This window comes from Salmo trutta, chromosome 10 (assembly GCF_901001165.1).
Source record: "Salmo trutta chromosome 10, fSalTru1.1, whole genome shotgun sequence".
Taxonomy (NCBI): Eukaryota; Metazoa; Chordata; class Actinopteri; order Salmoniformes; family Salmonidae; genus Salmo; species Salmo trutta.
This window is the reverse complement of record NC_042966.1, coordinates 17,179,268-17,191,918: the sequence shown is the minus strand read 5'-3', so window position 1 is coordinate 17,191,918 and position 12,651 is coordinate 17,179,268. Positions and strand designations below refer to the sequence as shown.

At 42.0% G+C, this 12,651-nt stretch overlaps 1 protein-coding gene across 3 annotated transcripts; it reads right to left on the bottom strand.

Annotated features, from left to right (window-relative positions):
- Positions 1 to 39: 39 nt before the first annotated feature.
- On the bottom strand, positions 40 to 7,393 carry nme2a (NME/NM23 nucleoside diphosphate kinase 2a). 3 transcript variants are annotated; one of them, XM_029764674.1, is made up of 6 exons: positions 7,331 to 7,383; positions 3,861 to 3,989; positions 3,106 to 3,278; positions 2,094 to 2,195; positions 586 to 698; positions 40 to 344 (listed from the first exon to the last, which is right to left on the bottom strand). In XM_029764674.1, exons 3-6 carry the CDS (start codon positions 3,229 to 3,231, stop codon positions 230 to 232), a joined length of 456 nt encoding a protein of 151 aa, XP_029620534.1. In that variant the 5' UTR covers positions 3,232 to 3,278; positions 3,861 to 3,989; positions 7,331 to 7,383; the 3' UTR covers positions 40 to 229. The 3 variants fall into 3 exon arrangements, with proteins under 3 accessions (XP_029620534.1, XP_029620535.1, XP_029620533.1); XM_029764675.1 differs by lacking the exon at positions 3,861 to 3,989 and having other exon boundaries at positions 7,331 to 7,393; XM_029764673.1 differs by lacking the exons at positions 3,861 to 3,989; positions 7,331 to 7,383 and having other exon boundaries at positions 2,094 to 2,153; positions 2,190 to 2,195; positions 3,106 to 3,332.
- Between the last annotated feature and the right edge of the window lie 5,258 nt (positions 7,394 to 12,651).

Genomic DNA, 12,651 nt, shown 5'->3' with positions numbered 1-12,651 from the left:
TTACCAGATTTTGGCAACCTCTAGCAACAAGAAAAAATATATGGTTGTGAGTTTTTTTATTGGAAAGCTCAGTTGAACAAAACAGGCAGTCAAACACACATTTACCCTAGTAAATGGTCCTCAGTCGCCAGCTAGAGTAGGATGAAGTTGTCTCTGATCTAAGGCCAGTTTTACATTCCCCCTCCTAGTCCTAATGGTTAGGGTTTGTGGATGGTAAACTGATCCTAGATCAGTAAAGCCAGCTGGTGGAGCAGCTAGTGTAGCTGCAAAGCTCCTCAGGTTTGAACCACAGGTTGATCTCTGTGTTGGCACTCTCTATTGAGTCACTGCCATGGATGATGTTCCTGAAAACAAGGGAAGAAAGATGGAGACTTAACGATGGGATGATTAGTGTCTCTGGATAGAGTTTAGCAAGTACTGGAGTTGTCCAAGTGATGTCAATGATCACCGATGCAGAGGTTTTGTAATAAACACACGTTTACTTAGTAAATGCTTTTGTGTGTTATCTGTTGTGTGTGTGTAACTAAACGCTGCTTTATTTTCTCATTGTATCATGTGCAGTCGTGTGGTGCGATGAATTTTCACCTGCCCACTTGGATGCAGTAGTCCCCTCGGATGGTGCCGGGTTTGGAGTCTGCAGGGTTGGTCTCTCCCAGCATTACTCTGCCTGTCTTCACCACGTTGAACCCTTCCCACACCTGGCACCCACACACAGATGTATAACACTGTACTAACCAAGTATTCTTTATGATCTTCCATTTCGATGCACAGCAGTGAAATATATTTCAAAATACGAGCACTAATGTGAATATGTTGAAGCCTTGCGGCTCAAAGCTATTTAATTTTTATTTTTTCACCTTTAACCAGGTAGGCTAGTTGAGAACAAGTTCTCATTTGCAACTACGACCTGGCCAAGATAAAGCAAAGCAGTTCGACACATACAACAACACAGAGTTGCACATGGAATAAACAAACATACAATCAATAATACAGTAGAAAAATCTATATACAACATGTGCAAATGAGGTAGGATAAGAGAGGTAAGGCAATAAATAGGCCATGGTGGCAAAGTAATTACAATATAGCAATTAAACACTGGAATGGTAGGATGTGCAGAAGATGAATGTGCAAGTTGAGATACTGGGGTGCAAAGGAGCAAGATAAATAAATAAATACAGTATGGGGATGAGGTAGATTGGATGGGTTATTTACAGATGAGCTATGTACAGGTGCAGTGATCTGTGAGCTGCTCTTACAGCTGGTGCTTAAAGCTAGTGAGGGAGGTAAGAGTCTCCAGCTTCAGAGATTTTTGCAGTTCGTGCCAGTCATTGGCAGCAGAGAACTGGAAGGAGAGGCGGCCAAAGGAAGAATTGGTTTTGGGGGTGACCAGTGAGATATACCTGCTGGAGCGCGTGCTACGGGTGAGCTGAGATAAGGCGGGGCTTTACCTAGCAGAGACTTATAGATGACCTGGAGCCAGTGAGTTTAGCGACGAGTATGAAGCGAGGGCCAGCCAACGAGAGCATACAGGTCGCAGTGGTGGGTAGTATATGGGGCTTTGGTGACAAAATGGATAGCACTATGATAGACTGCATCCAATTTGTTGAGTAGAGTGTTGGAGGCTATTTTGTAAATGACATCGCCAAAGTCGAGGATTGGTAGGATGGTCAGTTTTACGAGGGTATGTTTGGCAGCATGAGTGAAGGATGCTTTGTTGCGAAATAGGAAGCCGATTCTAGATTGGAGATGTTTAGGAAGGAGAGTTCACAGTCTAACCAGACACCTAGGTATTTGTAGTTGTCCACATATTCTAAGTCAGAACCGTCCAGAGTAGTGATGCTGGACGGGCGGGCAGGTGCGAGCAGCGATCGGTTGAAGAGAATGTATTTAATTTTACTTGCATTTAAGAGCAGTTGGAGGCCACGGAAGGAGAGTTGTATGGTCCGGAGTCTCTGACAGTGGTACAGGTAGTGAACGCATGCACGGTGAAATGGTATTAGAAGCATTACAGTGTGCAGGCTTTTCTGTGTTCTTGAAGGAGAAACCAGACCATTGCACCACTTGTCAATGAACACAAGGAAAGTCTCTCCTACCATGGCCACCACTGGTCCTGAGGTCATGTAGCTGACGAGGCCTGGGAAGAACGGTCTGTCCTCCAGGTCAGCGTAGTGCTCCCTCAGCAGAGACTCCGGGGCCTGGGTTAGTCAGACACAACATAACACCACAGGCAGTCAGAACCATCAATAAACGATCAATAATCCACCATAACCATAGACACACGAGGCAGATCACAGCAAAATACAGCGGGCCATGTTGAACACCAGTGGTAGAATAGCAGAAGTAAAGCAGTGGAGGCTGCTGAGGTGAGGACAGTTCATCATAATGGCTGGACCGGAGCTGATGGAATGCTATCGAACACATGGAAACCATGTGTTTGATGTATTTGATACCATTCCACCTACTCCGCACCAGCCATTACCACGAGCCCGTCCTCCCCAATTAAGGTGCCACCAACCTCCTGTGGAGTAAAGGATCCTGTAACAGTCATGTCTTAACAAAACAAGGGTTTCGTAAAGCTATAGCCTAAATCTTGATACACTATGCTATAGTGTATATAGCATCAATCACATGAAGTCAGAGTTTATAACTAGGTAACCGTTGAATGCATGTGTTTAACCTTTAAATAGCCCATTGCAAACAGTAACTATTATTGGTGGGCACTTCTGATCCCTGGGTTCGTAGGTCACAGGCAGCCCTCTTTGGCCACAGACCAACGCAGACAGGATCAGGAGACCTATGCTAAACATACATGTGGTTAAGAAAAGCCAGCAAGCTAATCTGCTCACTAGAACCTACCTCAAGGACTAGATGAGGCCCCACTGTACTGCACTGTATGCCCAAACAATGTGTATTGGCAGTTATTGCTTAGACGATGTGTGTGCTTATTTAGAAAAAGCTGTCAGGTAGCCTGTTTACATAAGAGACAGGCCTGCCATTCAGTCCTACTTATTGGCTATACCATTTTGTCTAATAATGCGCTGAAAGTGCATAGGACTACAGCCTACATATAAAATAACAGAGATTCCAGTTAGTAGAATGACGTACCTGGACGAATTTCATCCCCACCATTTTGAAGCCCTTTAGCTCAAATCTCTTGATGATTTCTCCAACAAGCCTCCTCTGAACTCCATCTGGCTTGATGGCAATGAAAGTCCGCTCCTCGTTCGACATGGCGTGATGAGGATAAAAGATAAGGAACTGAGAGAAGAGAGAGAAAGCTACACAGTGACAGAGGAGGTGTGTGATATGAGAGAGAAAGAGAGGGAAGGAGGGGGTTAAGAGATCAAGGGGATGGAAGAGAGAGAGGATAGAAAAGAGAGAGAGAGGCGAATTGCACCGACTATAAGAAAACGTTATGCACATTTGGCGCATTCAGCTTGGGGTCGCGGTGCCGAGGCCCCCCGACTCCCATCATGGGACAATCCCATAAACGGAGCCAATGACACTGTGCACACTGGACCCCCTTTAGCAAGGTAACCCCTCTGCCTTCGCATTTGAAGCCTGACAACTGTCATGCTCCGTGGTGTCTTTGACCCGCTGCCAGAAGGTAATCTACCTAATCACCCGCATCAAAATCACCTTAGTGGATGATTTGTTCCAACACATTTTCTAGCAACACTGAGCAAATAAAATGTAATAAAATACCACAGCACTATGTGTATTTAAACGACTAAATATCCCAAATATAAATGAAACAAGGTTCCAACTAGGTCTATCCCAGTAAGATATAGACATATCATATCAGTTAAATAGGTCACAAACAGGTAGACTATACTATAGCTACAATGGTTTTACTATACCTTGACAACTGAGCCTCCGGGTTAGTGACTGACAGGGTGCTGGGCAGGTTATTTTCGCTAATGCGGTGCTTTCAGTAATCCAATGTAGATTGCAGGAGCGCTACTGGGTTTTACACATGGAGGCGCCCACTGGGCAAAAACTGGTTGAATCAACATTGTTTCCACATCATGCAAAAAAGCAATGTGATGACGTTGAATCAACATGGATTTGCAAAAGATCATCAACGTAAGGGATTGATTTCATTTTTTAACCTAAATCCAATGACGTCATTTTTTGTTGATTTCACGTTTAATTCACATTAGTTGACAACTCAACCAAATATATATGAGCAAGACAAAGAAGCTGATCGTGGACTTTAGGAAAAGGAGGGCCGAACAGGCCCCCATTAACATCGACGGGGCTGCAGTGGAGCGGGTTCAGAGTTTTAAGTTCCTTGGTGTCCACATCCCCAACAAACTATAATGGTCCAAACACACCAAGAAAAGTTGTGATGAGGGCACGACAACACCTTTTCCCCCTCAGGAGACTGAAAAGATTTGGCATGGGTCCCCAGTTCCTCAAAAAGTTCTACAGCTGCACCATCGAGAGCATCCTGACCGGTTGCATCACCGCCTGGTATGGCAACTGCTCAGCATCTGACCGTAAGGCGCTACAGAGGGTAGTGCATACGGTCCAATACATCACTGGGGCCAAGCTTCCTGCCATCCAGGACCTATATACTAGGCGGTGTCAGAGGAAGGACCCAAAATATTTCTGCTGAACAATTAATCAAATGGCCATTGACACCCCCCCCACCCTTTGTTTTTACACTGCTGCTACATGCTGTTTATTATCTAAGCATTGTCACTTTACCCTCTACCTACATGTACAAATTACCTCGACTAACCTGTACCAACGCACATTGACCCGGTACCGGTACCCGCTGTATATAGCCTCGTTATTGTTATTTTATTGTGTTACTTTTTATTTTTTACTTTAGTTTATTTAGTAAATACTTTCTTAACTCTATTTCTTGAACTGCATGGTTGGTTAAGGGCTTGTAATTAAGCATTTCATGGTAAGGTCTACACCTTCTGTATTCGGCGCATGTGACAAATACAATTTGATTTGATCAAAACTAAATGTTGAAATGACGTCTGTGCTCAGTGGGCAGGGACTGGCAAACTGCTTCATGGAAAGCCATTAGAAGATAATAACATATAAATGTTTATCTGTTTCTACTCTTTGCCTCTTAGTGTGTGTCAGTTTAATGAGTATTGAGATGCTATATTGCCACTTTTACACTGGGCACAGTTGTTGAAAGTTGTGACACCTGTGGCACGCCATCTCATACGAGCCATGGTGCATGTGAATTATTAAACTATTTTGATGGTTGTACAATGCTGGCCTTAATCTTCCATAAAAAATATGTCCGCAAACAAGGGATCCAGTTTGTGCTGTTTAATGAAAATCTTGTAAAGGTGTGCTTCTACAGAGGAAAAGATAAACTGATGAGAATACGGAGCATTTATAGTACATTGGATAAAGACTATATACACACTAGAGGTCGACCAATTAATCGGCATGACCGATATCAAGTTTCCATAACAATCGGTAATCTGCATTTTTGTTTGCCGATTATGGCCGATTACATTGCAATCCACGAGGAGACTGCGTGGCAGACTGACCACCTGTTACACGAGTGCAGCATCAAAAGGACCTTGTGGCTGCAAGGAGCCAAGGTAAGTTGCTAGCTAGCATTAAACTTATCTTATAAAAAACAATCAATCTTAACATAATCACTAGTTAACTACACATGGTTGGTGATATTACTAGGTTAACTAGCTTGTCCTGCGTTGCATATAATCAATGCGGTGCCTGTTAATTTATCATCGAATCATAGCCTACTTCAACTTCGCCAAACGGGTGATGATTTAAGAAAAGCTAATTCGTGAAAAAAGCACAATCGTTGCACCAATGTACCTAACATTAACATCAATGCCTTTCTTAAAATCAATACACAAGTATATTTTTTTAAACATGCATATTTACTTAAAAGAAATTCATGTTAGCAGGCAATATTAACTAGGGAATTTGTGTCACTTCTCTTGCGTTCAGTGCAAGCAGAGTCAGGGTATATGCGGCAGTTTGGGCCGCCTGGTGCACAGCGCTGTTTATGACTTCAAGCCTATCAACTCCCGAGATTAGGCTGGCAATACTATAGTGCCTATAAGAACATCCAATAGTCAAAAGTATATGAAATACAAATGGTATAGAGAGAAATAGTCCTAAAGTTCCTATAATAACTACAACCTAAAACTTCTTACCTGGGAATATTGAAGACTCATGTTAAAAGGAACCACCAGCGTTCATATGTTCTCATGTTCTGAGCAAGGTACTTAAACGTTAGCTTTTTTACATGGCACATATTGCACTTTTACTTTCTTCTCCAACACTGTGTTCTTGCATTATTTAAACCAAATTGAACATGTTTCATTATTTATTTGAGACAATTGATTTTATTTATGTATTATATTAAGTTAAACTAAAAGTGTTCATTGTTCATTCAGTATTGTTGTAATTGTTATTATTACAAATATATATATAAAAATCCTCCAATAATCGGTATCGGCATTGGCGTTGAAAAATCATAATTGGTCGACCTCTAATACATACAGTAAGGCCTATATTACAAATAGACTTACATAATGCAGCGACCCTGGTTTATATACGCAGATATTGACTCTGCCACATGAGCATGCTTTAGTGTCACAGTATATGGCTGGGCTTTCTGCTAGAAGGTTGTGGGTTCGAGCAGCTCTCCCTGCCAGTTTCATTACATTGGTGTCAGAAGTGGGAGTGATGTAATGAAACAGGCAAGGATTCCTGCCTGCTTCATGGCAAAATGTGTAGAATTGCAGGAAATTAGCTTTAAAAATCTTAAATTGTCTCTCATGTTTTTTGGCCCACCCAAATTTCTGCAGGCCCACCCATCAACTAATTACTGGCTATGCTACTGCAATGAGTGATTATACAGAAATAATAATAATGCCTATAACCACTGTGGACACGAACAGTACCATTAACAGGGCTAAACAAGCAGGCTGGTACATACAGGCTTCGATTAACTAAATAGCGCGTGTGCCTGCAAGCACAACCACACTGCCATGAGGCAAAGGCATGCACACTAGCATGATGTAGCATATTACACTTAGTTGTAGCACTAACAAAGCAATGCCGCTGCATTTGCATGCAACCATATAATGTCACAACTAAGTAATAACAGTGTAGCTAATATTCATGAGGCAAACAATGTGACCAAATAGTAGGCTTTGGACCTATACAAACATCAAAGAGAAGCCATATCAGCCTAACAGCTAGTCTAGCAATCTGCCATTACTCAACGGATAAAGGTGAAATTAACACTACTAATGGCAATTAACACTTGGGCTTTCAATAGAATTACGATATAACCTCAAACAATACTCACTAGTATCTGAACGCACACAAAACAGTTTTAGAAAAGTTGGGAGCCACTCTTCAGATGGTCACCCTCAGTAAGCGATCTCGCCAAAGATTTTTTTATAACTAAACCTCAAGGAGTGAGATGCGTGAACAGCTAAACTGTGATTGGCTGGGATCAAATTAACCATATAATGGTTAAAAGAGTAAACTGCATGAGTGGCGAGCAGTGCTCCCTCATGTGTCTGAAGCTGCAAACTTTGCCTTCCCCGCAGGCCCAGAGAGCAAATAAAGTGCACTAGGCCTACTGCTGGCCAATCAGATGGCTTAGATGACCATGTCTGCATTAACTTATCAGGCATAAAATAACCATGGCTAGAGAGTCTGTCAACGAACACAGCAAAGAGATGCTGTTTTTATGAGTGACTTCATGCGTAAGTTCTTTCTCAGCACCGTCAACACATTTATAAGGCATAACATGGGTGTTCGTCCTATTTCCACTCTGCTCTACAACAAGCACTGCAGCAGTAATGAGTAGGAAAGTGTATCTAGGCTTGCATTGTTGTTATTATTAGCGGCTTGGGTCTTTTTTAATATCAAGGAATATTTCACTTTTTCTGTTCATAGGAGTAACAACAGAATTTTGTGCATGAGGCAGAAATAATGAGATGCGACTCAAGTTTTGCAATCAGCTGGAAGACGGTGTCCCCTTTTGGTCAGTGTCAGTGGAGAAAAGGGAGAGCTGAGGGATGTTGAGAGACAGACCCTCAGCCCTAATCTATGGATTTCACATGACCGAGAATACAGATAAGCATCTGTTGGTCACATATACCTGAAAGAAAATGGGCCTCACAATGGGTCTCGGGATCTCGTCACAGTATTTCTGGGCATTCAAATTGGAATCAATAAAATACAATTGTGTTTGTTGTCAGTAGCTTATGCCTGCCCATACCATAAACACACCACCACCATGGGGCACTCTGTTCACAACATTGGCATCAAATCGCTCGCCCACACGACACCATCCATGTGGTCTGCGGTTGTGAGGCCGGTTGGACATACTGCCAAATTCTCAAAAACGACATTGGTCTCCAATGGTAGAGAAATTAACATTACATTCTCTGGCAACAGCTCTGGTGAACATTCCTGCAGTCAGCATGGCAATTGCACGCTCCCTCCAAACTTGAGACATCTGTGGCATTGTGTTGTGTGACAAAACCTTTTATTGTTCCCAGCACAAAGTGCACCTGTGTAATGATCATGTTGTTTAATCAGCTTCCTGATATGCCACACCTGTCACGTGGATGGATTATTTTGGCGAAGAACAAATGCTTTGTAAACAAATTTGTGCACAAAATTTGAAAGAAATAAGCTTATTGTGCCTATGGAACATTTCTGGGATCTTTTATGTCAGTTCATGAAACATGGGTCCAGCACTTTACATGTTGCGTTTATATTTTTGATCAGTGTAATAGGCTAAATGTTTGACTCAATCTGTATAATGATTTTACTATAGATAAATAAAAAATGTACTCAGGCAAGGAAAAGAAACAAAAACTGAGTTGGGAAAAAGATAGACTCTACTGTCTGTAGTAGGCTGTGTACAAAGCATACTTGTAATGACCTGTTGGGATTGGCATAGTTTCGTTATCACTCAAAATGATGGATGTGCCACCATGCAGCAACAACACTGCAGACACCAGACTAGTATGCTAAACCGGTTTGCCTGCTAGGCTACACCGACAGCCTCATTGCATTTTGGTATGCCAGAAGTGCATTCACGCTTCAAACACACCGACTGCCCCCTTGCATTTTGGTACACCAGAATTATAATAATTTCCAATGAAATGCTGCGTTTGCCTTGCAGCATTGCATTGCATTGCAGAGGCAGTTGCAGTGTGTTCTGTGTGGTCCATATGTTGCATTTATCGAATGTATGCGTCAAACTGTATTAATAGACGGCTTGACAGAAATGGTATCAGAAAGTGAATGTTGAACTTTTGTTGCATACATATCCAGATGATGCTGCGTACTATTTTGCGCAAAGATGCTATTGGCAGCTGCAATAGGTGACTGACAAACAACCCTAGTTGCTAGGGAAGGGGGGTGGCAGGAGGTGGGTGGTTTGATGGAGAGATGTTGGATGGGTGGGACTGGGGGAATGGGATGGGAGGTTAGGGGTGGAGGCTCACTTCTTGCTTCCAAAGTAAAATGATCAATACTTTCTAACTACAGTACATAAAAAGTGACTGTTAGTAGGATAAAAACCAATCAATATACATGGAAAAACACAGGTCTTGGAACAAAAAATTCTGAAAATCAACCTGCAATTGAGCGTGCTGGGAAATATGATAATGATGGGTGAGGTTTTGAGTGGTTTTGAGCAAACATTCATTTGTAATTTTACTCAACAAGCTTGTTCAAATTCAGTTCACTTCGAGCAGAGTTTGTTGATTCAACATACAATTTTAAGGCAACCAGCTGCAATAGGATTGTGAGTCTGCGCAACCTTTGGGCATATAGCTGAACCAACACACAGTGGTGCCTTCCAAAGGCAAACATGAATTTGTAAAACGACTCAACAAGTAATATGCATTCAGCTAACTGTGAGGAATTTTGTTGAGCAAACAAACATTCACGCATTAACTCAATTTTTCTTCTCTTTTCTCTGTGTACATCAATGATGTCGCACTTGCTGCTGGTGATTCTCTGATCCACCTCTATGCAGACGACACCATTCTGTATACTTCTGGCTCTTCTTTGGACACTGTTTACTAACCTCCAGACGAGCTTCAATGCCATACAACTCTCCTTCCGTGGCCTCCAACTGCTCTTAAATGCTAGTAAAACTAAATGCATTCTCTTCAACCGTTCGCTGCCCGCACCTGCCTGCCCGTCCAGCATCACTACTCTGGACGGTTCTGACTTAGAATATGTGGACAACTACAAATACCTAGGTGTCTGGTTAGACTGTAAACTCTCCTTCCAGAATCACATTAAGCATCTCAATCCAAAATTAAATCTAGAATCGGCTTCCTATTTCGCAACAAAGCATCCTTCACTCATGCTGCCAAACATACCCTCGTCAAACTAACTATCCTACCAATCCTTGACTTTGGCGATGTCATTTCCAAAATAGCCTCCAACACTCTCCTCAGCAAACTGGATGCAGTCTATCACAGTGCCATCCGTTTTGTCACCAAAGCCCCATATACTACCCACCAATGCGACCTGTACGCTCTCGTTGGCTGGCCCTCGCTTCATATTCGTCGCCAAACCCACTGGCTCCAGGTCATCTATAAGTCTTTGCTAAGTTAAGCCCCGCCTTATCTCAGCTCACTGGTCACCATAGCAGCCCCCACCTGTAGCACGCGCTCCAGCAGGTATATTTCACTGGTCACCCCTAAAGCCAATTCTTTCTTCGGCCGCCTTTCCTTCCAGTTCTCTGCTGCCAATGACTGGAATGAACTGCAAAAATCACTGAAGCTGGAGACTGCACCTGCACCTGTACATAGCTCATCTGTAAATAGCCCATCCAACTACCTCATCCCCATACTGTTATTTATTTTATTTATTTTGCTCCTTTGTACCCCAGTATCTCTACTTGCACACTCTTCTTCTGCACATCTATCACTCCAGTGTTTAATTGCTATATTGTAACTATTTCGCCACTATGGCCTATTTATTGCCTTACCTCCATTGTCCTACCTCATTTGCACACATTGTATATAGACCTTTTCTATTGTATTATTGACTGTATGTTTGTTTATTCCATGTGTAACTCTGTGTTGTTGTTTGTGTCGCACTGCTTTGCTTTATCTTGGCCAGGTCGCAGTTGTAAATGAGAACTTGTTCTCAACTAGCCTACCTAGTTAAATAAAGGTGAAATAAATAAAATAAAATACAATTCTTGTCCTTCTGAAGTCCACCCAACTCACAGAATAACACTGATTAAGCAATTGTTTTTTGTCTTTTTTACAGTGTAGTTCAGCACTCCTACTCTGAGACACGTTGTGGATATGGGCCTAGATCACAAATCTGGTTGGGGTAGTCTGGTGGAATGCTAATGGGTGCATCTCAATAGTCTAATGTGGCATCTTCTCATCTCCTTCCCTAAAGTACATTACACTGGTGTGAAAGAGTTGGACAGGTGAAACCAGGAAGGCCATATTAGACTATTGAGATGCATCTCTGCTATACATCCGATTCAAACCTAAAAGGTGCTGGCTGACCTCTCTGACTTCAGTCAGGTGATGGTGTGAATTACATTACTGTTGAGACTATAACAGACTCACCACTTAAGAATGTACCTGTAAACATAGTACATGTTCATCACATCTTATAAATGTTTTTTTTTTATCCCGTTTAGTTACATATACACAACTGCAGGGCTCTCCAGAGGGTGGTGCGGTCAGCCCAACACATCACTGGGGGCTCACTGCCTGCCCTCCAGGACATCTACAGCACTTGGTGTCACAGAAAGGCCAAGAAGATCATCAAGGACCTCAGCCATCTGAGCCACAGCCTTTTCACATTGCTACCATCTAGAAGGATGGAGACAGTACAGGTGCATCAAAGTTGGGACCGAGAGACTGAAAAACAGCTTCTATCTCCAGGACATCAGACTGTTAAACAGTCACCACTAGCCTTAGTCACTGTTCTAGTCGGCTACCAACTGGTATTCTACCCTGCACCTTAGAGACTGCTGCCCTATATCTATAGAGTCATTGAACACTGGTCACTTTAATAATGTTCACATACAAAACACACCATTATTATTATATGTATATATATTTATAGTCCAGTCTCTGACATTGCTCGTTCTGATATTTCTTTTATTTTCTGGATTATGTGTGTATATATTCTTTTTTATTGCTAGGTATTACTGCACTGTTGGAGCTAGAAACAAGCACTTCATTGCACCTGCGATAACATCTGCAAATCTGTGTACGTGACCAACACCATTTGATTTGATTACTGTAATGCTGAATGTAATGGGTACCACTATTACAGTTTACACACCTGAATAAGCTTGTCAATTAACACAAGAAGAACACCAATGGAATTATAACAATATAATATGGCTAACCAGAATTAAAAAAGTTTATGGTTTTTGTTAAGGATCTACAAAAAACTTTTGAGAAAAATAAAATGTTTATAGAACCATTCTCCATAAAGGTTCTTTAAAGAACCATCAAAAAGGGTTCTATATAGTCCCAAAAAGGGTTGTTGTAACCATAGCGAAACCGTTCTTTTTGGTGCTATATAGAACCTTAGGAAAGGGTTCTTTATAGCACCATCAAGATTACATTTAGAACCTTATGAACTTTATAGAACCTTCACATTTTT